This window comes from Oncorhynchus keta, chromosome 27 (assembly GCF_023373465.1).
Source record: "Oncorhynchus keta strain PuntledgeMale-10-30-2019 chromosome 27, Oket_V2, whole genome shotgun sequence".
Classification (NCBI taxonomy): domain Eukaryota; kingdom Metazoa; phylum Chordata; class Actinopteri; order Salmoniformes; family Salmonidae; genus Oncorhynchus; species Oncorhynchus keta.
This window is the reverse complement of record NC_068447.1, coordinates 48071018-48097590: the sequence shown is the minus strand read 5'-3', so window position 1 is coordinate 48097590 and position 26573 is coordinate 48071018. Positions and strand designations below refer to the sequence as shown.

Genomic DNA, 26573 nt, shown 5'->3' with positions numbered 1-26573 from the left:
ATGCATTTTTAAATACATTGTGGTTAAGGTAGAGTATGATTTCATTTAATAATTTAATTATAATTGTTTTAACACCAATCATAGTCAAACTATCGCAAACTGTTTGATTTGAAAAAATACTAAACATGTTTTTTTTAAAGAGCCGTTTGGGAGCCAAAAGAGCAGGCTGTTTTTGGAGAGCTGAGCCAAATGAGCCTGCTCACTGAAAAAATCCGGAATGCCCATCACTACCGTGAAGTGCACGTGTGACATATCTCAATTCGCTCGTCCACTTCTTGTAAACAACGCCATTTTTTTTCTTTGGCAAAGGGTCACGTATACAGAACATAATGCACTCTGTTCGTAACATATTTTAGATTTGGGAACAACAACATTTATTCAGATCGGACATTTCTTCAATAAGAAAATCAGCAGAACGTTCGTCAGCCCAGTTCAATCTCGCGCCTTCTTCTCTAACTGCCGGACACTGGGCTTCCTCTCCTTACCATATTTGGGGGTGAGTGGAACCGTCAACCGGATGCTTCAACTTTATACATTCGGTGAAACATCTGGCTCACGTAACCATCCACTGCGCCATAACCTACGCTCGTGAACTTTGAACAACGTTAGCGTTATTCTTGACCACTACAACGGCAGCCATTTCCGAAAAAGGTAAGACGAGAAAGGTTTACAGTACTATAAAACAGGCATATGTGTGCCTCTGTTGTTAAGCAAGCAACTGCTCCTCACGACGCAGCAGAACGTAAACACTGGACGCTTCGCGCGGGCCGTCGTAACGTGCTACGTTATTTAATCCCCACGGCGTAGATCGCTGGCTTTGGCTCGCTGTGCGTTAACTGTGAAGCTCAGTTTAAAATGAAATGTCAGTGTATGGATCCGCTAATTTAGTGAACTATCCAGCTAGAGCGCCATAGCCATAGTACAACAAGTATCTCTATGCCTTGTTTGGGTCTGGCTTGACATGATAAACTTAGCCACCCAACTAGCTTCTTATACCATGAATAATGTTGTAGCTACAGCACAAAAACTGCAATGAGAAGAACTAACGTTATATGTAACATCTAGTTAGTTCAATAGCGTTGATTCCAAATGTCTTAGTTTGTTGGTCAAGCCCTCTACATAATATGCATCCCTAACTACTTAGTAGGCATGTGCATATTTCCCTTTTCAAGACGATTCTGGCTCAGCCAATTCAAGTTTCATCAAATGTTATGTCACATACACATTGTTAGCAGATGGTAATGCGAGTGTAGCGAAATGTTTGTGCTTCTAGTTACGGCAGTGCAGTAATATCCAACAAGTAATCCAACAACTACCTAATACACAAATACTAATGGGTGAATGAGAATATGTACATATATGGATGAGCGATGGCTGTATAAAATACAGTATATACATATGAGTAATGTAAGATATGTAAATATTATTTAAAGTGTCATTGTTTCAAGTGACTAGTGACCTGTTTATTAAAGTGGACAATGATTGGTCCTCAATGTAGGCAGCAGCCTCTTGAGTTGGTGATTGCTGTTTTGCAGTCTGATGGCCTTAAGATAGAAGCTGTTTTTCAGTCTCTCGGTCCCAGCTTTGATGCACCTGTACTGACCTCGCGTTCTGGGTGATAGCGGAGGGAACAGGCAGTGGCTCGGGTGGTTGTTGTCCTTGATGATCCTTTTGGCCTTCCTGTGACGTTGGGTCCTGTAGGTGTCATGGAGGGCAGTTAGTTTGCCTCCGGTGACGCATTGTGGTTGAGGTCAGGGCTCAGTGCAATCCAGTCAAGTTCTTCCACACAGATCTCGACCAATAATTTCTCTATGGACCTTGCTATGTCCACGAGGGCATTGTCTTGCTGAAACAGGAAAGGGCCTCCCCCAAAAAGTTGGAAGCACAGAATTGTCTAGAATGTCATTGTATGCTGTAGTGTTAAGTGACATCCTATGACAGTGCCACGTTGATAGTCACTGAGCTCTTCAGTATGGGCCATTCTACTGCCAATGTTTGTGTTTTGTTTAGTTTTTTACACCTGTCAGCAATGGGTGTGGCTGAAATAGCCAAATCTGCTAATTTGAAGCGGTGTCCACATACTTTTGTGTGTGTGTCTACAGTGCATTCAGATAGTATTCACACCCCTTCCCTTTTTCCACATTTTTTTACGTTACAGCCGTACATGTTGACCGGACTGCACACGTTGAGTGTGCGAGCGTAGTAAAATAAATGTCTATCTATATAAATTGCCATAAATGTTGAATGGTTTTTGACCTGTCCCAAAATGTTTATAGTTGGTTCAGAGTTTGTTTTGATATTTCAAACTGCTTGTCCTGATTGCGTCTGGTGTGGGGGGACAAAATAAACATGCGCACAATGGCAGGTGTCTGGCGTGCGGTCTGGTCAGAGTTTTTTTTTTAAACAGATTTAAATAAAATGGCCTTATCAATATACACACACTACCCCATAATAGTTATTTAGGACATTTTTGCAAATGTATTAAATATAAAAAATGAATACCTTATTTACAGAAGTATTCAGACCCATTGATGATCCCTGAGATATTTCTACAACTTGATTGGAGTCCACCTGTGGTAAATTCAATTGATTGGACATGATTTGGAAAGACACACACTGTCAACTGCGGGACCTTATATGTCAGAGCAAAAACCAAGCCTTGAGGTCGAAGGAGTTGCCCGTAGAGCTCAGAGACAGAATTGTGTCGAGGCACAGATCTGGAGAAGGGTACCAAAAAATGTCTGCAACATTGAAGATCCTCAAGAACACAGTGGCCTCCATCAGAAGTTTGGAACCACCAAGACTTCCTAGAGCTGGCCGCCTGGGCAATCTGGGGAGAAGGGCCTTGGTCAGGTTCCTCCTAATGCAAGACAATGCTAGACCTCATGTGGCTGGAGTGTGTCAGCAGTTCCTGCAAGAGGAAGGCATTGATGCTATGGACTGGCCCGTCCGTTCCCCAGACCTGAATCCAATTGAGCATATCTGGGACATCATGTCTCGCTCCATCCACCAACGCCACATTGCACCACAGACTGTCCAGGAGTTGGCGGATGCTTTAGTCCAGGTCTGGGAGTAGATCCCTCAGGAGACCATCCACCACCTCATCAGGAGCATGCCCAAGCGTTGTAGGGAGGTCATACAGGCACGTGGAGGCCACACACACTACTGAGCCTCATTTTGACTTGTTTTAAGGACATTACATCAAAGTTGGATCAGCCTGTAGTGTGGTTTTCCACTTTAATTTTGAGTGTGACTCCAAATCCAGACCTCCATGGGTTGATAAATTTGATTTCCATTGAAGATTTTTGTGTGATTTTGTTGTCAGCACATTCAACTATGTAAAGAAAAAAGTATTTAATAAGAATATTTCATTCATTCAGATCTAGCATGTGTTATTTTAGTGTTCCCTTTCTTTTTTTTGAGCAGTGTATATACCAGTCAAGTTTGGACACCTACTTATTCAAGGGTTTTTCTTATGTTTTACTATTTTCTCCATTGTAGAATAATAGTGAAGACAACTATGAAATAACACATTGAATCATGTAGTAACCAAAAAAGTGTTAAACTAATTCAAATGTATTTTTATATTTGAGATTCTTCAAAGTAGCCACCCTTTGCCTTGACTGCTTTGCACACTCTTGGCATTCTCTCAACCAGCTTCATGAGGTGTCACCTGGAATGCATTTCAATTAACAGGTGTGCCTTGTTAATTTGTGGAATTTCTTTCTTTAATGCGTTTTGAGCCAATCAGTTGTGTTGTGACAAGGTAGGGATGGTTTACAGAAGATAGACCAATTTGGTAAAAGACAAAGTCCACATTAGGGCAAAATTCCAAGAACTTTGAAAGTTTCTACAAGTGCAGTTGCAAAAAACATCAAGCGATATGATAACCGTTACAGTGTCAGAAATTGGCCATTAACTGCACCTTAGATTGTATTTCAAATTAATTCTTCAGAGTACAAGTAACAGACATCAACTGTTCAGAGGAGACTGTGTGAATCAGGCCATCATGGTCGAATTGCTGTAAAGAAACCACTATTGAAGGACACCAATAATAAGAAGAGACTTGCTTGGGCCAAGAAACACGTGCAATGAACATTAGACCGGTGGAAATGTGTCGTATTTGTGTTGTATTTTTTTCTTCCAAAAGCTGTTTCTTTGTGAGATGCAGAGTAGGTGAATGGATGATCTCCGCATGTGTGGTTGCCACCGTGAAGCATGGAGGAGGTGGTGTGATGGTGTGGGGGTGACACTGTCATTGATTTATTTCGAATTCAAGGCACAACCAGCATGGCAACCACAGCATTCTGCAGCAAAATGTCATCCCATCTGGTTTGCGCTTAGTCCCACTATCGTTTGTTTTTCAACAATGATAGTGGAATGCTTTTCCGACAGTCTTGAAGGAGTTCCCACATGCTGAACACTTGGCTGTTTTTAAAGAAACCCTTGAATGAGTAGGTGAGTCAACTTTTGGTTGGTACTATACATATTTGGGGAAACTGAATGCAAGCATGCAGGTTAAATACAAAAACATTCTACAGGTGAGTGACTGTATTAGTGGATTCAGAATAAGTAATTATTTCTGTTTGACTGTGATCCTGGCCCAGTTGACATGCCAGTAAGTCAAATCATACAGCTGATTGAGCTGTCATGTGACCGAATGCATTCATGGGTCACTACAGAGGAGTTTTGGTTCCTGCCACAAAGGGAATACCCCACCGTCTCCCTCTGATGATTAATGCCACGTTCAACTGGGAAAATCAAGCTCCGACTGGGGGGGGACAAGTTTTGAACTGTCATCCAACTCGGAATTCCAACCCGGGAACTTGAGCCTCTTTCTAGAGCTCTGACTTTCCAACCTTAAGATCAGATGTCATGATTTGGCCTCGTAATTGTCAGTGTGCCCAGTTGTCTTGAAAGCACTCTGTGCTCTCGTCTGCATTTAAAAACAAATATCAATCCAGGTTGAATGTGACGGCAGAGATGAGCTGCGCACTGTCAACCAGGCCCCCTAACTTTGAGAATCTCCGACGCGGCATGCATCGAGCACAGCCGTCTCATTAGTGGTGGTGAGTTATGATGCATTATGTCAGACTAAACTGTCATAAGAGACATACTGTTAGGATGTTTTTCAATTGACTGCCATGGCCCCAAAGAAAAGTAAATATTGGATCTTAAATAATGGTTGGGGACGTGAGAATGTTCAGATATCAAAATTGGGTCGTGGGCTAGGGTATTTCAAATAAATGAATCCGGTATTTTATGTTTTTGAATAATACAAGTTTTAACTACGCTTTGAGTAGTGCGTGACATACATTCTAGGTGATTTCCATTCTGATTCTTTAAATAACCTTCAGCATTTATCAATTTCTTTGTTTCCTATACTTTATTATTTTTTATTTAATTTTTTTCTCCCCAATTTCGTGGTATCCAATTGTTTTTAATAGCTACTATCTTGTCTCATCGCTACAACTCCTGTACGGGCTCGGGAGAGACGAAGGTTGAAAGTCATGCGTCCTCCGATACACAAACCAACCAAGCCGCACTGCTTAACACAGCGCGCATCCAACCCAGAAGCCAGTCGCACCAATGTGTCGGAGGAAACACCGGAGGAAACAGGTCCCGCCACAGGAGTCGCTGGTGCGCCATGAGAAAAGGACATCCCTACCGGCCAAGCCCTCCCTAACCCAAACGACGTTAGGCCAATTGTGCGTCGCCCCACAGACCTCCCGGTCACGGCGAGTTACGACAGAGCCTGGGCGCGAACCCAGTCTCTGATGGCACAGCTGGCGCTGCAGTACAGCGCCCTTAACCACTGTGCCACCCGGGAGGCCCTATACTTTATTTTTTTGAACAGCTATTTTCCACACTGCCACACAGGGCTGTACAATATGAGCAAACAATCTAGGCCTTATTTTTAACCATAATGTAGTGATTGTGTTCACTTGGGTGGACTGTTGGAATCATGGAAATAGAATGATTATTCTAATTCTGAAGTATAATAGTGGGCTCTTTGAATACAGTGCCAGGGAGGAGTTATTGTGACAGGGTAGGAACCAAAGTGTCGACAAATGTTTCCTAGAGGGACCTATCATCTTTGGCTACATTGGATGGTTTCTCTTAGCTACTTCATGCAGCTAACATATTCTTGCTTTGCCTATTCTTTTGATTTAGAAGATACTGTTGCACATAAAACATGCAGTGGTAGGTCTATACCATCACTGAAATAGCCTTAGGCTGTATAGCTATTTACGTTTGCTCTGATTTAGTCAATTTATTAGCTAGCTAGTGATTAGCATTAGCGGCTAACAAGATTTAGGGCCAACATAAGAAAAGACGTGCTGCAGAGACTGAACACGAGGAGGAACAACAAATGGAACAACAAATGCGCTCCTTGAGTGACGGGGCGGGGCTAGTTCTGTGTGGAAAGCGGCATATAGCGAGAGCGGAGGGGGATGACTCAGGTAGCGAAGTCAACTATAAAAATGGACACATTCATCACATTAAAAAATGAAACATTCAAATACCATTTTATAAAAGGTCAAGTAAAATCCTAAACTGGTCCGTGCATCAGTATCGGTTTATGGTATACGGCCCAGGCCTATTGAGGGCCAAACGTTTTTGGGAACCTCTGATGAACACCTGAGCTGAGCCACTAATTAATTTGCAATGTTTTGCAGATTCAGTGTTTTTGAGCTAGCAATGTGTCAATATTTATCTTCAAAAATGAGCTTTGACGTAGCCAGTGAATATACACGGAACAAACATTTTGCGTTTATAATTTAAAGTTTTGGTCCCATATTTAATGAGCTGAAATAACAGATCCCAAAAAATGTTCCATATGCAGAAAAAGCTTATTTCTCTAATTTTGTGCAGAAATGTGAATCCTGTTAGTGAGCATTTCTTCACCTGAGAGCTCTAAAATGTGCAATTTTGTTACACACTGCTGCAGATTTCTCAAGCTTTGTGCAACTGTGCAATTTGCATGCTTACTGCAGGAAGGTCCAGAGCTGTTGCCAGAATTGACTGTTCATTTCTCTACCATAAGCTGCCTCCAATGTCATTTTAGAGAATTTGGCAGTATGTCCAACTGGCCTCACAACCGCAGATCATGTGTATGGCGTCGTGTGGGCGAGCAGTTTGCTGATGTCAACGTTGTAAACAGTGCTCCATTGGCGGTTTGGTTATAGTATGGGAAGTCGTAAGCTACGGACAATCAACACAATTGTATTTTATTGATGGCAATTTTGAATGCACAGAAAGATACCGTGACGAGTTCCTGAGGCCCATTTATTTATTAATTAATATTTATTTATTTACATTTATATTTATATATATATAAAATAAATGTAATAATAATTTTAAAGTATCTGTATTCCCAGTCACGTGAAAACCGTAGATTAGGGCCTAATTTATTTATTTCAGTTAACTGATTTCCTTATATGAACTGTAACTCAGTAAAATCTTTGAAATTGTTGCACTTTTATATTTTGTGTGTGTAGCACAACCTTCGATTTCATCCCATCCAGTCTCAAAATCAAATGGTTTAGACCATGTGTCAATCTCGTTCCACGAAGGGCCGAGTGCCGGCGGGTTTTCACTCGCTTGAACTTGATGAATTAAGGCCAATGTTAAGTAAGAAACTTCCCTGGTTGTCTAGTTGAAAGGAAGAAAGGAAGAAAATAAAACCAGCAGACACTAGGCCCTGGTCAAACTGAGTTTGACCCCCTTGGTTTAGACCGTTTGGAAGTTTTTACGGAGTGAACTTTTCTCTTGCTTTCACCGTGCTAGCAGAAGTGATTGCTGCCCTCGTTATGAAATGATCAACTTTACCCTGTATATAGAAAAAATAACATATACACTGATTGTTTAAAGCAGGGACGGGCAAATGGTCCCCCTTTTTGAAAGCCCTCGGATAAATTTCCACAAATGTATTGATTTATTTAGGAACTCAGTCAGAGTCTTAACTTACTGTTGCGAGTTAGAAAGGTAAAATACGCAAATTCAAAATTGGGTTGTTGTCGTGTCTTTGGCTATGCCGGATTAAGTGATATGACATGCTATTCTATAAAATCCTTTCTCTGTAATTAATATTAACTGATTGAGCTAATCATGTAAATGTAATTACTTAGAAAGTCAGGGCACCACGAAATAATATTTATAGAGCTGTTATCTTCCGAATAAACTCTTAAAGACCTAGTAATATTTTACATCAATAGCAGTCAATATTATAATTGTCACCTTATTTCAGTCTCATCTGAAAGTTGTAAATTATTGGTTATCTTCACGAAACCTGGCTAACAAGTTAAATTGAGCAATACATAATTGGGTTTAATTATTTATTTACTAAATACTGAATTAATCACACAGAATGAATCATACCTTGATTACAAATGACGTCATAAAGGAAAATGTCCCTAGTGGACGGAACATATATGACACCTGGTTACACAAAGAAAAACCCAACCCCCCTTAAGTGAAAGAGCGGAAAGACTGAAGAACAAAGGGAGAAGCGATGTCTCTATCATAAATACAGTATCTTATGCATTCTAAATTACTGCCCATTTGGAAAAGGAAAATGCAATGAATATTTACTCTGAGCTGCGCTTCAATAGGTTGGTGGTAGATGGAAGGCCGAGTTGCCCAAGAGTTCTTCCATCCTTTGAAGAGTGTCTCTGGTGGTGAACAGGAAACGTTGTAGTGTCGTCGTTGTGTGGTAGGCAGGATACTCTGTCTGTCCTCTCCTAGCCCACGTTTACAGTGGCCGCTGCTAACTCAACGGCTAGGCGGTATCACTTCTGTAGCGAATAAGAGTTCAAAGTTCATACCATTCGCAACCAAAGCTCACGCTGAGGTTGGCTTCACTCTGTAGTTATTATCTGAACCCTTCTGACATCGGATCGTCATCCTAATGTAACCGGAAAAGGAGGTTACATTTTCGTCAAGGCTTTTATATCGTGGAGGGAGAGAAGGGTGTGTTTCATAGTTTTATTGCCCATGTCTCTTCACAGGGGCGGGTCACTGATTGAGCAGAGCCCTAACCTTATGAAAACCCAAATCTCTCATTTGGAAGCTAAAATTACATTTCATCTTTTCACCAATTTTATATTCAAACATTTTAAATTACACTACAATTCCATGTGAATCTGATAACCATAATGTGTACACTTTCCACTGTAGAGTTTGTCATCCTATCATTGATGAGAATGTCTCAGATGACAACCAAACTGACATCCTATTCATTAAGTACCAACTCATATGTTCAACTGGTCGGATTACCAAAATATGGTTAATTTTCCCCCCACCGTCTGAATTTCCCAGAATCTCTATGTTAACCAAGGGATTTTCAAATGTCACATCAGTAGGGTAGAGGAAAAAGGGGGAGAGATATTTATGACTGTCATAAACCTACCCCCAGGCCAACGTCATGACATTGTGCATTAGCAGTTTCTCCCTTTCTCTCAATTAGCCCATGTCAGCAACATTTGATTATTTATTGCTAAGTTAGTTTAGTGGCCAGCTATATAAGCTTGTTATCATGGCCGAATACAGGCCGGGGGGCCACCATTTTTGTTAGTCGGTCTCACTCAGATATCAGACTTGTGAGCAACTGCAGCCCCTCATATTGAGTTCAGATTTTTTTGTTCCCCCACCCCCATCAAAGTTGCCCATCGTTATGGTTTAAAGCAAAACTAAACTAAGTCTCAATCAGAAGGATGCTTAGGATACTTTATTCTGCTAAAACACTTAACAGTGCATTTGATAATAGCCTAACAAATTGCATTGGTTGTCACTCAACTAATAAAGCCTAATATTGCGCAATACATTTGACAAACATTTTGAATGCTCAAGGGGGACGCACGGCCTACCTCTTGTTGTACAGTACACAGTTTAACTAGGCAACTGATATTGCTTGGGATTGTTTGGAATGCAAAATGACTTATTGATCAATGACTGTCAGCACAGTTACATGCTCAGTTCGACGCTGAAGGAGAGAATGCATCAGTTGTCACAAAAGACTAGGTATTTTTGGATGGTTAAAAGAGCCTAATATGAGAATTATTTTGTGAACTGGTGATTTTTCTGACCGACGCATGCTACATTTTAGATCTGTTCGGGGACTGCAGACTGATGCACTCATATCTTAAACATTTGAACCAGGGACCGACGTGAATTGTTACGTCCCTACTAACTAGTTTACATTGCCAAATGGTGGCCTAGGCAGAAGTATGATCATTCACCCCTGAAAGGCCAGTTGGTGGTAGCCATAGTGAAGATACCTAGTACATTTCTTTCAATTACTAATAATAGCCCACCCCATATATCATGCAAGCTAAACCAGCCTAAAAGACATTGAAGGGAGATGTACTCTGGAATGTCAAATTTCATCATTAGCACAGAACTGTGTCTGTTTCGGCTGAAGAGGTGGTGAAGACTGTGCTGGTGGCTACAGAGCTGACCCAGGCAGGGTGAGTGGTGGTACAGACACATTGAGATTAAAGTCCCATGACCGCTTCTCCAGACCAATCAGGGAAGTATTAAAGCCTAAAACAGTGAGTTAATTGTGTGTTTACCATACACACAAACCTCAGTCACTTTGAGTCAGTGATACCCCTTAGCCCTATGCCACAGGATGTTTGTGGCACCTTAATTGGAGAGGACGGGCTCATGGTAATGTCTGGAACGGAATGAGTGGAATTGTATCAAATACATATTTCTTTTCATGTGTTTGATACTCCGTTCGCTCTGTTCCAGCCGTTATGAGCCGTCCTCTTAGCAGCCGCCACTGGCCTTATGTTACATAAGACTTTTTGATGAGTTGTTCCTCATCAGGTTACATCTATTCAAAAGGTCAACCCTAGTGGTGGTAGTAGGTTTGTAATCGATCGTACCACAACCAAAGATGGACATAGTCTAGTCTTTGGTAGTGGTACGCTTGATAGTATCTGTCCCCTCTCATCTGGGTTGCTGCATATTGTCTTTGATTTTAACACTCACTGAGCTTTGTCTATGGCTTATTGGAGTTTCTCTATCTATTCAGGGAGGAACTTACAGATGGAAGCGTGGAGTCAGAAACCGACGCCACCATCACTGTGACAAAGGAGGCAGTCCTAGGTAAAGTTAACCCATTCATATCTTCTGGCCGGGGAGGTTTGTTTAGATCCCCGACACTTGCTCTAAACATTAACACTCATCACTTGCGGTACGGTTTTGGAAACCGAAGGAACATATCCTCCATATCTGCAACAATCAATAAAAGGTTTTATTACGACACCTTTTTTTATAGGGTTCCCACACTGCCCTAGTTCCATGTTGCAGCGCTTGTTTACGGAAAACAAATGAAAGACAGTCGACTACCTGTGCTAATTAGCTATATGTGTCTCCAAACACCTGTTTGTGAACCGAAGACTGACACCACAAATGTGTTGTCACTCAACCACTCGGCTGCAACTGTGTTAAAACAGTGTACAGTAAGTGTGTATTTAGCATTTTAAATCATTTTGATGTGATATGAAAGCATATGTGGCTTTGTTCTAGAACCGTACCACAATATGAGAATCAATTCATGTTTAGATGGAGTTTTTGGCTGCCAGAGACAATTAGTTTCTAAACAGAACATGTAAGGTCCTTAGGAGCCTAAGGTAAAGTGTGAAGTTATATGCTGATCAGGACATTGTCACTGCCATGAGCTTGATGATGAATCTAAACATAACTCTGTGATGTTTGTGACCGACTGTTTGGAAACTTCTCTAGCGGTATTCATATTGCATTTATAATAAATAATATCCCCTGTACCAAAGGGCACAGCTAGTTCTGCTGTACAAATTTCTCGAACTTATTCATTGTCCCTCGAGGCAGGCCTATCAAACTAACAATCAAATTCAAATCAAACTTTATTTGTCACATGCGCCGAATACAACGTGTCGACCTTACCGTGAAATGCTTACTTACAAGCCCTTAACCAACAGTGCAGTTCAAGAAAGAGTTAAGAAAATATTTACCAGTAAAGAAATAAAATAACAACAAGGCTATATACAGGGGTACTGGTACCGAGTAAATGTGCAGGGGTACAGCTTAGTCAAGGTAATATGTACATGTAGATAGGGGTGAAGTGACTATGCATAGATAATAAACAGCGAGTAGCAGCGGTGTAAAAACAAATGGGGGGGGTGATCAATGTAAATAGTTCAGTTGCCATTTGATTTAATTGATCAGCAGCCTTTTGGCTTGGGGGTAGAAGCTGTTAGGGAGCCTTTTGGTCCTAGACTTGGTGCTCCAGTACCACTTGCCATGCAGTAGCAGAGAAAACAGTCTGACTTGGGTGACTGGTGTCAATGACAATTTTTGGGGGCTTTCCTCTGACACCACCTAGTATATAGGTCCTGGATGACAGGAAGCTTGGCCCCAGTGATGTACTGGGCCGTACGCACTACCCTCTGTAGCACCTTATGGTCAGATGCTGAGCAGTTGCTAATACCAGGCGGTGATGCAACCGGTCAGGATGCTCTCGATGGTGCAGCTGTAGAACTTTTTGACGATCTGGGGACCCATGACAAATCTTTTCAGTCTCCCAAGGGGGAAAAGGTGTTGTCGTGCCCTCTTCACAACTGTCTTGGTGTGTTTGGACCATGTTAGTTTGTTGGTGATGTGGACACCAAGGAACTTGAATCTAGAGAGCGACCGATTTTATGATTTTTCAACGCCGATACTGATTCTTGGAGGACCCCAAAAAAAAACAGTTTTAATCAGCAGATTTTTATATATATATATTACAACAATACTGAATGAACAATGAACACTTCTTTTAACTTAATATAATACACAAAATATATTTAGTCTCAAATAAATAATGAAACATGTTCAATTTGGTTGAAATAATTCAAAAACAGTGTTGGAGAGGAAAGTGCAATATGTGCCATGTGAAAAAGCTAACGTTTAAGTTCCTTGTTCAGAACATATGAAAGCTGGTGGTTCAATATTCACAGTTAAGAAATATTAGGTTGCAGTTATTATAGGAATTATGATGTGTCAACTATTTCTCTCTATACCATTTTGTATTTCATATACCTTTTGACTATTGGATGTTCTAATAGGCACTTTAGTATTGCCAGCCTAATCCCAGGAGTTGATAGGCTTGAAGTCAAACAGTACTGTGATCAAGCATAGCTAAGAGCTGCTGGCAAACACAGTAAAGTTTGAATAAATGCTTACGAGCTGCTCAGTCAGACTGCTATATCAAATCATAGACTTAATTAGAATATAATAAACACAGAAATACGAGTCTTTGGTCATTAATATGACCAAATCTGGAAACTATCATATATTGAAAACAAAACATTTATTCTTGGTGACATATGGAACCTTTCCTTATTTTATCGAACGGGTGGCAACCCTAAGTCTAAATATTGCTGTTACATTGCACAACCTTCAATGTTTTGTCATAATTATATAAAATTCTGGCAAATTAGTTCGCAACGAGCCAGGCTGCCCAAACTGTTGCATATACCCTGACTCTGCGTGCAATGAACGCAAGAGAAGTGACACAATTTCCCTAATTAATATTGCCTGCTAACATTAATTTCTTTGAACTAAATATGAAGGTTTCGAAAAATATATAGTCCTGTGTATTGATTTTAAGAAAGGCATTGATGTTTATGGTTAGGTATATTCGTGCAACGATTGGGTAATTTAACAAAGGCGCATTCATGAAAAAAGCACGTTTGACGAAGTAGGCTGTGATTCGATAAGGCACCGCATTGATTATATGCAATGCAGGACAAGCTAGTTAACCTAGTAATATCATCAACTATGTGTAGTTAACTAGTGATTATGTGAAGATTGATTGTTTTTTTATAAGTTTACCTTGGCTCCTTGCTACACTCGCGTAACAGGTGATCAGCCTGCCACGTAGGTTCCTCATCTCATAGAATGCAATGTAATTGGCGTCCAAAAATGCTGATTACCGATTGTTCTGAACTTGAAATCGTCCCCAATTAATCAGCCATGCCATCGGTCGACCTCTACTTGAGACTCTCGACCCGCTCCACTACAGCCCCGTCGATGTTAATGGGGGCCTGTTTGGCCCGCCTTTTCCTGTTGTCCACGATAAGCTCCTTTGTCTTGCTCACATTAAGGGAGAGGTTGTTGTCCTGGCACTACACTGCCAGGTCTCTGACCTCCTCCCTATGTCTCAATGAAAGATTTTTACCTTGTCAGCTCGGGGATTCGATTTTGCAACATTTCAGTTACTAGTACAACGCTCTAACCACTAGGCTACCTGCCGCCCCAGCATTCCCACATAGGTGTTCCTTTTGTCCAGGTGAGAAAGGGCAGTGTGGAGTGTGATTGAGATTGTGACATCTGTTGGGGCGGTATGCGAATTGGAGTGGGTCTAGGGTGTCCGGGAGGATGCTGTTGATGTGAGGCCTTTCAAAGCACTTCATGGCTACCGTGAGTGCTACGGGGCGGTAAACATTTAGGCAGGTTGCTTTTGCTTTCTTGGGCAAAGGAACTATTGTGGTCTCCTTGAAACATGGAGGTATTACAGAATCGGTCAGGGAAGCGTCTGGGTTTCCCTTTGTAGTCCGTAACAGTTTAAGCCATGCCGCATCCGACGAGCGTCAGAGCTGGTGTAGTAGGTTTCAATCTTAATACTGTATTGTCACTTTGCTTGTTTGATGGTTCATCTGAGGGCATAGCAGGATTTCTTATAAGCGTCCGGATTAGTCTCCCGCTCCTTGAACGCGGCAGCTCTAGCCTTTACCTCGATGCGGATGTTGCCTGTAATCCACTGCTTCTGGTTGGGATATGTACGTACGCTCACTGTGGGGAGGAAGTCGTTGATGCACCTATTGATGAAGCCGGTGTCTGAGGTGGTATACTCCTCAATGGCATTAGATGAATCCCGGAACATATTCCAGACTGTGCTAGCAAAACAGTCTTGTAGCGAAGCACCCATGTCATCTGACCACTTCTTTATTGAGCAAGTCACTGGTACTTCCTGTTTTAGTTTTTGCTTGTAGGCAAGAATCAGGAGGATAGAATTATGGTCAGATTTGCCCAATTTGAGGGCAGGGGAGAGCTTTTTATGCATCTCTGTGTGTGGAGTAAAGGTGATCCTCTGGTTAGAAATGTGACATGCTGGTAGAAATGTAGGTCAAATGGATTTGTTTGCCTGCATTAAACTCCCTGGCCACTAGGAACGCTGTTTCTGGATGTGCATTTTCTTGTTTGCTTATAGCCTTATACAGTTGGTTGAGTGGTGTCTTAGTACCAGCATAGTCTTCTTCTGTGGTAAATAGACAGTCACGAATAATATAGCCTATCATAATTACTCTACCTCAGCTGAGCAATACCTAGAGACTTCTTTAATATTAGACATCGTGTAACAGAATAACTTTACGTCCGTCCCCTCGCCCATACCTGGGCGCGAACCAGGGACCTTCTGCACACAACAACAACAGTCACCCTCTAAGCATCGCTACACAAAAGTTCTTGCAGAGCAAGGGGAACTACTACTTCAAGGTCTCAGAGCAAGTGACGTAACCGATTGAAACGCTATTTAGCGCACACCGCTAACTAAGCTAGCCGTTTCACATCCGTTACACTCACCCCCCTTTTGACCTTCATCCTTTTTCCGCAGCAACCAGTAATCCGGGTCAACAGCATCAATGTAACAGTATAATTTTAAACCGTCCCCTCGTCCATACACGGGCGCGAACCAGGGACCTTCTGCACACATCAACAACAGTCACCCACGAAGCATCGTTACCCATCGCTCCACAAAAGCCGCGGCCCTTGCAGAGCAAGGGGAACTACTACTTCAAGGTCTCAGAGCAAGTGACGTAACCGATTGAAACGCTATTTAGCGCACACCGCTAACTAAGCTAGCCATTTCACATCCGTTACAATCGCACACCAGCTGTGATTGACAAAAAGACACACACCCCCACCCCTCGTCTTACCAAACGTAGCTTCTCTGTCTTGCTGGTGCATGGAAAATTCTGCCAGCTCTATATTATGTGTCATCGTTCAGCCATGACAATGTGAAAAACAAGATATTATGTACCGTTTTTAGGATAATCTTGATTTTAGGTCATTGATTTTATTTTCCAATGATTGCATGTTGGCCAATAGAACGGAAGGCAGTGAGGGTTTACTCGCTCGCCTACAATTTCTGAGAAGGCAGCCTGACTTCCGCCCTCTTTTTCCCCCGTCTTTTTTTTTTTCATGCAAATTATGTGGATTTGGGCCTGTTCCCGAGAAAGCAGTATATCCTTCATGTCGGACTCGTTAATGGAAAAAGTTTCTTCCAGTTCGAGGGGCGTAATCCCTGTTCTGATATTCAGAAGTTATTTTCGGTCATAAGAGATGGTAGCAGCAACATTTATGTACAAAATAAGTTGCAAAAAAACTAACAAAATAGCACAGTTGTAAAACGTCAGCCATCCCCTCCGGCGCCATTCTACTTCCCTAAACCATCACTTTGTTTTTGTAAAGTGGCTGTGTGCATGTCTTAAATGATCAAATGAATTAAATGCTGGTTTGTAATCTGCCTCTCTGTCTGAACAGTGAAGCTGTCAGAGGAGATGGATGTGGAAGCTGATTTGGTCTACCCAATCACTTGTGGGGATGTGAAGGGCACCCTGGTCTGGAAGAAGTTTGTTTGCCCTGGCATCAACATCAAATGTGTCCAAGTATGTCTGATTTAACCCACTTTTTAGCCATTTTAGCCGAGTTCAACTCAGTCTTTCACAGTCCTATAGAATAATAATTTTGAGGTTTATTATCACCATGATATGCGCACAAAGAGAGGAACCATGGAGGTACCAGGTCATGTTCATTTGGCCCTAAACAAAGAAAAAAAACTTGAACTTGTCCAATAAGAAGCACTTGTTTTCTTTTACACACCATTTTGCTACGATGTGCACTCATGAATAAGACCGACATCATCGGGGTCAATCTCTGTTCCAGTTCAATGAGCATCTCATCAGTCCCAAGGAATTTGTCTATCTGGCTGGGAAATCTACATTGAAGGACTGGAAGAGAGCCATTCGCGTGAACGGCACTATGATCAGGTCAGTGGCTTCGAAGGGATGCAAACTTGGATTTTCACAAAGAATTTACAATGTGAACCGTATGGTTCTCCATGCAAGAATTAAGTAGAGTTCTCTAAGTTCACACTAAGTTCACACTGTCAGTCTGCAAAATGGATTATCAATAATTTTGTAGTTCTGAAATGTGCCACACGATGGCACTGTAACATAAAATAAACGAAGGGTGCTTCCATGGCACAAGTTTAGTAAGGCCTGGGTCATGTTTCAAATGGGCTTTCAAATGGGCTGAAACAGGGAAGGGTCTATCTGGACTGAATAAGAAATGCTTATTTTTGCTTTCAGTTGCAAAATGTTTTAAATAGTTTTCCATTGCATGCCCTAATGAACTGCACTTTGTCGGGAGATAAGACTTTCTCTGATGCTGTCTGGCAGCTGGTTAATGGTATGATATAATTCCCCATAGGAAAATCATGGACTCAGGCGAGTTGGATTTCTACCAGCACTCCAAGGTGTGCTCCAACACCTGCCGCAGTACTAAGATTGACCTGGTGGGGACCAGAGTGTCACTCAGCAGCCAGCAGGCCACCGAATATGTTCCTGTCACTCCTTCCTTATCTGACGGTAAACACTCTCACATCCTAGTCTTTGGAAAGGATTGTGTAACATTTGAGGTGTTCAAAGCTTACCATGATGTCATTCTAGTGAACGGATCACCCGCCATGTTTCCAACAGAGGTATCATCACACAACACCACGGAATGGGTCACGGCCATAGGAGGTGAGTTTCAACTGACCACTTTGCTTAGAAATTAGGCTAGATTACTTTAGACGTTCAACGTTCAATAATCAGACACTCAATCGCGTAATGGCCCCACTGCTTTTCCAGTCACATGACAGTGCACGTAGATCTGTTGACAGTTATAATTGATCATGATGTACACTTATTCTCTTAATCAATCTCTTTTTACTGTAGAGGTTTTCAAATCTCTTTGGGCACCTGCAGACGTTCCATGTATTTGAACTATTCCACAGCTAGCCCACCTAATTCAACTTGTCAACCTATATATGGGTCATGCATGCATACATACATACATACATACATACATACATACATACATACATACATACATACATACACAGAAGTATGTGGATACCCCTTCGGATTAGTGGATTTGGCTAGTTCAGCCACAGTTGTTGCTGACAGGTGTATAAAATTTAGCACACTGCCATGCAATCTCCATAGACAAACATTGGCAGTAGAATGGCCTAACTGAAGAGCTCAGTGACATTCAACGTGGCACCGTCATAGGATGCCACCTTTCCAACAAGTCAGTTCGTCAAATTCCTGCCCTTGCTTTGTTTCAGAGGATTCTGTGACCTTTTGGAGGGGTCTGAAGGAGGCTGGGTTGCTGGAGGAAGTGGTGGAGGACTTCCAGAAGGAGATTCAGGAGGTGCTAAAGGGAATGCAGGAGCGCATCACCGAGCCTCCCCTGCAGGTCAATGGTCAGTGGAGCTTCTCTCAATTAAATTATCTGTGTGTGTGTATGTATAATATAAGATGGCGCTGAAGAACATGGCTGATGTTTTACATTCTCCCAACCAATTGTGCTATTTTTTTATTTTATTTTTGCGTTTTGTATAACTTATTTTTTTACTTATTGTGGACATAATGTTGCTGCTACTGTCTCTTATGACCGAAAATCATTTCTGGACAGCGATTACTCACTGCGGACTGGAAGAAACCTTTTCCTTTATCGAGTCCGACATCCTGCTTTCACTGGAATAGTCCCAGATCCATGCCTTTTACGTGAAGAAAAGACTATCGTGCAATCATTGGAAAATAAAATTGATGACCTACGATTTAAGATTATCCTACCAACGGGACATTAAAAACTGTAACATCTTATGTTTCACCGAGACGTGGCTGAACGAAGATACGGACAATGTGGAGCTCGCGGGATTTTCCATGCACCGGCAGAACAGAGACGCTACCTCTGGTAAGACGAGGGGTGGGGGTATGTGTCGTTTTGTCAAAAACAGCTGGTGCGCATATTGATATTAGGGAGAGGCATGTGTAGCCGAGTGATCATAGGGTCCAATGAGTAGCACTAGATGATTCAGGGAGCCAATTCCGTAGTCACTGCTACGCTAGGCGAGCTGTAGACATGGCGATTCAGACAGCTAGTGGGCCGGGGCTAGCAGATGGGCATCCGGCGACATCGCAATGGAAGAGCCTGTTGAGACCACCTCGGATGGTTACGTCGGCAGACCAGTCGTGATCCAGGGTCCAGGCCAATTGGCAAAATAAGTATTGTAGCCCAATAATTGTCTGGTGGACCTCTTTGGTTAGCTGGGAGATGGGCCTAGCTTCAGGCTAGCTCCAGGCTAACTGGTGCTTGCTTCAGGACAGAGATGTTAGCCAGGAGTAGCCACTTGGATAGCAGCTAGCTAGCTGTGATGATCCGGTGTAAAGGTTCAGAGCTTGCGGTAGGAATCCGGAGATGTTGTAGAGAAAAAGCAGTCCGATATGCTCTGGGCTGATATCGCGCTGTGCAGACTGGCAGGAATTGACTGGGTTGAGGCTGGCTGATGTCTGAGTTAACGGTGAGGACCGCTAGCAGTGGATAAATTATTACTAGCTTGTTAGCTGGCTAGCTTCTGAAGGGGGTCCTGGTTCTAAAGTATAAAAATAGCAGATCCGTACCACATTGGGTGGGGCGGGTTGCAGGAGAGTATTAAGACAAAAACACACGTCCGACTGCTACACCATCTTGGAAACAACCTGTTAGTGAGCATTTCCCCTTTGTCAGATAATTGATCCACCTGACAGGTGTGGCATATGAAGAAGCTGTTTAAAACCTGTTTGGGATAAGGGGCAGCATTGGGAAGTTTGGATGAAAAGCGTGCCCAGAGTAAACTGGCTGTTACTCAGGCCCAGAAGCTAGGATATGCATATAATTAGTAGATTTGGATTTTAAAAACACTAAACATTTATAAAACTGTTAAAATAATGTCTGTGAGTATAACAGAACTCATATGGCAGGTGAAAACCTGAGAAATATCCAACCAGGAAGTGGAAATTCTGAGGTTTGTAGTTTAAGGGAATGCCTATCCAATATCCAGTGTCTGTGGGGTCAGATTGCACTTCCTAAGGCTTCCAGTAGATGTCAACAGTCTTTAGAAGTTGTTTCAGGCTTCTATTGTGAAAGGGGAGAGAATAAGTCCACTCAGCGTAAGTGGCTTGAGTTGTTTGTCGCGCGTTGTTGGTTCTTTCTTTTCTATTGTCAACGCTGTTGTCCGGTTTAAATAATATTGAATATTTATGATAAAGATCCTAAAGATTACAGACATTGTTTGACATGTTTCTACTAACTTTAATGGAACTTGTTTTACTTTTTGTCTGGATGTTGTGCCCGCGCTTTGTGTATATGGATTATTGAACTAAATGCGCAAACAAAAATGAGGTTTTTGGACATAAAGATTAACTTTATCGAACAAAACAAACATTTATTGTGTAACATGAAGTCCTGTGAGTGCCACCAGATGAAGATCAAAGGATTCATTTTAATGCTATTTCTGACTTTTGTGACACCTCCCCTTGGCTGTTTTTTTGTGGCTAGGCGCTGTCCTAACATAATCGCATGGTGTGCTTTTGCCGTAAAGCCTTTTTGAAATCGGACACCGTGGTTGGATTAACAAGAGGTTTATCTTTAAAATGGTGTATAATACTTGTATGTTTGAGGAATTTTAATCATGACATTTCTGTTTGAATTTGGCGCCCTGCAATTTCACTGTCTGTAGGCCAGGTGTTCCGCTAGCGGAACTCCCTTCCCAGAAAGGTTCAACAGCATGACCATTACACAGGTGCACCTTGTGCTAGAGACCCAAAAAAATAGGCCACTCTCAAATGTGCAGTTTTGTCAACACAATGTCAGATGTCTCAAGTTGAGGGAGTATGCCAATTGCACGCTGACTACAGGAATGTCCACCAGAGATGTTGCCAGATAATGGAATGTTAATTTCTCAACCATAAGCCACCTCCAACATTGTATTAGAGACTTTAGCAGTAAGTCCAACCAGCCTCAAAACCGCAGAACACGGGTTTGCATAACCAAAGAATTTCTGCACAAACTGTCAGGGTCTTGAACTGACTGCAGTTTGGTGTCATAACTGACTTCAATAGGCAAATGCTCACCTTCTATGGCCACTGGCACGTCAGATGAATCCTGGTTTCAACTGTAGCAGGCAGATGGCAGACTGTGTCGATGGTGCCGTGTGGGCGAGACGTTTTCTGATAACGTGACGAGATCCTGAGGCTCATTGTCATGCCATTCATCCACCGCCATCACCTCATGTTTCGGCTTGATAATGCATGGCGCAAGGATCCGTACACAATTCTGGGAAGCAGAAAATGTCCGTTGTTCCATGACCTGCATACTCACCAGACATGTCACTCATTGAGTATGTTTGGGATGCTCTGCATCGACATGTACGACAGCGTGTTCCAGTTCCCGCCAATATCCAGCAACTTCACACAGCCATTTGAAGAGGAATGGGACAACATTCCACTGGCCACATTTGAAGGGGTATCCACATACTTTTGTGTATACAGTGCATTCGGAAAGTATTCAGACCCCTTTACTTTTTCCACATTTTAAGCTACAGCCTTATTCTAAAATGGATGATTTTTCTATACAATACCTCATAATGATAAAATTAAAACCTTTTTTTTATGTTTGCAAATGTATAAAAATTGTTTAAAAAAACATGACTTTATTGACATAAGTATTCAGACCCTTTGCTATGAGACATGAAATTGAGCTCAGGGGCATCCTGTTTCCATTGATCATCCTTGTTTCTACATATGTATTTTTCTTTTTAGTTTTTGGTACTTTTACCCCTTTTTTCTCCAGAGCCATGTGTCATCCGAAACACGGCCCTGTCAAGCCATACTGCTTCTTGACACAGTGCTCACTTAACCCGGAAGCCAGCCGCACATCTTTGGGCACCGCCAAAGACAATGAGTAACAGGCAATTTACTTTGGGCACTTCAGTCAGGCGGAAATTCTGATAAAAGGACCCGAGCCCTAACAAGTCACTTAAAGCATGATTTGATGGTCATTACCTTCATTTTTTTTTTACATGAAAGGATGGGTTAACTTGGCCCCGCAGATAATTGATCTGCAATTGACCTTAAGTTTCAGTCATGGGATTTTTGTTTTAACACCTGGGAGGGTCTTATACTAAGACAAAATAAACAAAGATGGTTCTGCTTGTATGTTATGTGCTGAAACAAAAATTCAAACTTAAATAAGGACTTTGTTCAGAAATGTTTCCCCCATTCGTTGAATATAGTCATGTGGGATCTGTTTTTCTGCTGTCCTAATGCCATTCTCACTTCAATCCCTGACTTTTCATGCTCCTACCCTCTGTGTTGGACTATGTCTTCGCAGATGCTGTGCTGCTGAACAATATAGTGCAGAACTTCGGCATGCTCGACTTGGTTAAGAAGGTGCTAGCCAGTCACAAGAGCCAGATGGACCGACATAGGGAGCAGTATTCACGCAGTCTTGTCGGTGAGTTAAATTCTCACAATAACATTCTTCATTATTTTGCCTTTGAGCCCTTTGTGTTATGAGGATTTCCTAGATGTCACTATTTTCGTTGCAGCTGGCTTAGAAGCAGCTCCTTTTGCAAATAATGTGAAATGTTACTGTTTTGCGTTGTGTATTAAGTTTGGCCCGTCTTTTGCCGTAGCTCTGGAGCAGCAGTGTGACGAGCACAGGAAACGTGCCAAGGAGTTAAAGAGCAAATCCCAACACCTCAACAACGTCCTCATGACCCTAACTCCCGTGGCCGTGTCGTCCACGCCCAAATGCCCACGCCTCACCCGCGCTGTCTCGGGCCCTGCCGTTATGTCCAGTGCCCCCACCCAGATCACCCTGCCCCTCACCCAGCTGGCAGGCCTGCCTGCTGGGTGCAAAGTGCTCTCGATAGGGGGAGCCGGTGCCGGCCAGCAGACCTACACGGTGCTGACCTCCCCCACGGGCGAGCTGGGGCCAGATGCTTCCAATCTGACTGTACTCTCCACGGCCGCCGCCGTTCAGGAGGGTGCACCCGCACCATCAGCCTTCGTCAAGATGGTCAGCTCAGGCTATCAGCTGATCACGCTGCCTGCCGCGTTGAGCACCCAGCTACAGGGCCTGGCTGGGGGCACGGCCCAGGGCACCACTACCATGATGGCAGTACCTATGGGTAACAACGCACTGCAGAACACGGCAGCAGTGGTCACAGCATTGGGGAGACGGGTGGAAGTTCATGTGCAGGAGGGTGTGGCACCAGAGACTGAGGAGCAGGAGGCGAAGGAGACGGTGGAGAGTTAGAGAGATGTATTCCTCCTGTAGTGTTAAAAACACGTCGGGGACTCTTCACTGGTTTGGAGTGCAAGTACTGGAACCAGTGCCTAGGTCTAGTGGTGTGGAACTATGAAGGACCCATATCAGTAAAGATTACTTAAAATGTATAACTACATGCACTGCTCATTTTACTCAAAGCACACCTGTGTGTGTGTGTGTGTGTGTGTGTGTGTGTGTGTGTGTGTGTGTGTGTGTGTGTGTGTGTGTGTGTGTGTGTGTGTGTGTGTGTGTGTGTGTGTGTGTGTGTGTGTGTGTGTGTGTAGGTGAAAATGTCTGTGCAGAATTGAGTTTGGAATTCATAAGTGTATATTTTTATAACCATGCAAGTAGATGCCGACTCTGCTCAAAAGCCACGATCTTAGTTCTTCTCAGGTGTCCATTTTCACTGGGGTGTAGGTGCCATGTTCACATTATCTCTTTACATTGTGCTAAAAATGTAAATTCTACAATCTTTCAACAGAATGTTTTTCCTTTTCAACATTTAATAACTGTATATAACTTTTTGTTCAATATTACAATGCATTTTATTATATAGTTCATATTTTTGAACAAATACTTGTCAGTGTACTCTGTAAATGAATTGTATAAATTCTTAAATCTAGCCATTACTGGAAAACTTGAAGTATTTGGCATTTGTTTTTATTTCTAAACCAGTTGTTCAATTCACCATGAAATCAACTTTTAATAGCTTTGTGTAACATTTCTTCTGAGCAGAAAAGGCGTTGAGTTGTGAATTTCAGTCTTCTCATTAACTTAAATGACATGGCTCATGAAAGGGCAAATCAAAATGCAACCTTGAACAGTGAGTCCGCATGATCATGGCCCTCGCTTGATGGGCAAGCATACAAGCTAGGCTACATGACTGTTAAACTCTCCGTCTGGTTGCGCTGCAATGAAATACTGTAGGTAAGCTTAAGTTTGTATATGGCCCTGTTTTTACACAGGTTTTCTATTTAAACTTACTCATGCTTGTTACACGCTCTGAAAGCTGTTATTGTACTGCATCGGTCTGTTACAATAGCCAATGTTTACTATGCATGTTTTCAGACCTGTCTCTAATATGCTACTAGCCCCACACCTTGATATCAGAACATGCCGGTAGGGAGTGCTGAAGGGTTTATTTTGCTTCTCCAGATATTCCTTTATTATTTTCCCCTAACCCTACCTCCACTAATTGGAGTAAACTAATGGACAACAACACCTAGGCTTCAACTTCCAGCTTATACATGTCCAAGCTGACATGCTATATTTTACGGACGCAGTATATTTAAGCAATACGGCCCGAGGAGGAGTGGTATATGGCCAATATACCATGTCTAAGGGCTGTTCTTACGCACAACAAAACACTGAGTGCCCGGATACAGGCTGTATACTGGCCATATCACAAACCCCTGAGGTACCTTCATGTAATTTTAGCTGTAAAATTAAATGTTTTGTCATACCTGTGGTATACGGTCTTGATATACCACTGCTGTCAACCAATCAGCATTCAGTGCTCGAACCACCCAGTTTAGGATTTACAATAGTTATCTTTTGTTTATTTTTAGTCCCATCCTTCAGCTCCCCTCAACCCCTCCCATCTATCTCTGAAGACCATCCAGTTGTGATTTCTACTTGCCATATTTTTCAACTTTGCTGTTTCACAAAAGTTATGAACCTATATGAATTTTACGGAAACAGTATATTTTACATTTGTTTTCTTGTTATAATATAAATAATATATGCCATTTAGCAGACGCTTTTATCCAAAGCGACTTACAGTCATGTGTGCATACATTCTACGTATGGGTGGTCCCGGGGATCGAACCCACTACCCTGGCGTTACAAGCGCCATGCTCTACCAACTGAGCTACAGAAGTTATCCAGATACTCATCTTTGGCCAGTGACTGCCGACAGGTGCGTTGCACTTGGTTTTGGGTGCATAGAGCAAATCAGATGCCATCAACCGTGAATAACCGTTCAATGTTGAGTTTGATTTTCCCTTTCGTGATGGGAACTTTATGTTCAAAGTTCAAAACATTTTGATCGTAATGCCAATTTCAAGAATCAAATCGCTGAACTTCAAAGACTACAACAGTTTATTCAATGTGAATCATTCGAGCTGACTCATGATTGTGAATGCAATGAAAGGCGCTCTCCATGATGCTGAAATGCACCACGAGCCTATCTGCATTGGTACTCCAATGTCCAATGCGCCACGCTGTCCTCTTGGCAATGTAGGGCTACTCGTCCACACTCGTCCACAAGATGGTGCTAGTGCCAATTTCACTCATCAGCATTCCATTTAGTTGGGTGATTGATTTTAAGAAACGTTTTTGTTGAACATCGATTATAAATGAAAAGACCAAAAGGTCCTCATCATCCTCCGTTCGCTATGCTGCAGGCCTGTAAGGCCATGTTTTTGCTGATGTTTGTGTTCTTCTCGTTTGTTGAAATATTGCAGTTGTCTCAGAACCACAAGTCTAAAAAAAATAAAATAATAATGTATCAAATGAGATGATCAACTTTGACACTTAAAGACGTTTAGGGTCACAGGTTGTTGGCGGTGCCCAAAGATGTGTGTATTTACGTGTTTGGTCACCTTTGGCACTACAAGGTGAATGGCAAGATGTCCATTGGATTACATTTTGGGGGGGATTTTTTTCTATTGTAGCCAGTGGCGACCGACCATTCAGGGTTTAGGGAAAAAAAGTGTTGCCTGTTTTTGCATGTTATTTTGGCATTTAATACTTGTCACACATCAGTTTGCAAAGAATGTAAAACATAAACCGTTAATAAAGCTGCATACAAACATGGTCTCTTTTTTTTGCTTTCTTGAGTAAGGCATCTCCAAAATGCAGGTGTTTCAGCTTAGCTCCATGCTCTCTGTGGTGGAGGGTCAGACAGCAGAAAATACACAGCGTAGGGGTTTGTAATGTTCTCTAGTTGTGCCGTGATTGGCTCAGTGTTCTGTCACCAATGAGAACACATCACTGCAAAATCTACAGGGAGAGCTAGAAGGGGGGGGGGGGGACTGTCATCCAAGTCGGGAACTCAGGCCTCTTTCTAGAGCTCCGACCCGAAGATCACTGATGTCATGATTTGAACTTGTTTTTTTTTT

The 26573-nt window shown here is 42.3% G+C and overlaps 1 protein-coding gene across 4 annotated transcripts; it reads left to right on the top strand.

The window, feature by feature from the left end:
- The first annotated feature begins 484 nt into the window (after positions 1-484).
- Positions 485-26264, top strand: LOC118360229 (glucocorticoid modulatory element-binding protein 2-like). Of its 4 annotated transcripts, none has more exons than XM_035739515.2 (10): positions 485-651; positions 11042-11115; positions 11288-11471; positions 16573-16697; positions 16975-17078; positions 17521-17678; positions 17790-17834; positions 18422-18559; positions 22510-22632; positions 22814-26264. In XM_035739515.2, coding segments are annotated over exons 3-10 (1320 nt in total). In that variant the 5' UTR covers positions 485-651; positions 11042-11115; positions 11288-11470; the 3' UTR covers positions 23440-26264. The 4 variants fall into 4 exon arrangements, with proteins under 4 accessions (XP_035595408.1, XP_035595404.1, XP_035595406.1 ...); XM_035739511.2 differs by having other exon boundaries at positions 17760-17834; XM_035739513.2 differs by lacking the exon at positions 11288-11471 and having other exon boundaries at positions 17760-17834.
- Positions 26265-26573: the final 309 nt, after the last annotated feature.

What these genes read in the sequence shown, in the direction of transcription:
- LOC118360229 (XM_035739511.2), top strand. An exon ending in TCAACATCAAATGTGTCCAA is followed by an intron (nt 16,698 to 16,974) that starts GTATGTCTGATT and finishes TCTCTGTTCCAG; the next exon opens with TTCAATGAGCATCTCATCAG. An exon ending in GTGAACGGCACTATGATCAG is followed by an intron (nt 17,079 to 17,520) that starts GTCAGTGGCTTC and finishes AATTCCCCATAG; the next exon opens with GAAAATCATGGACTCAGGCG.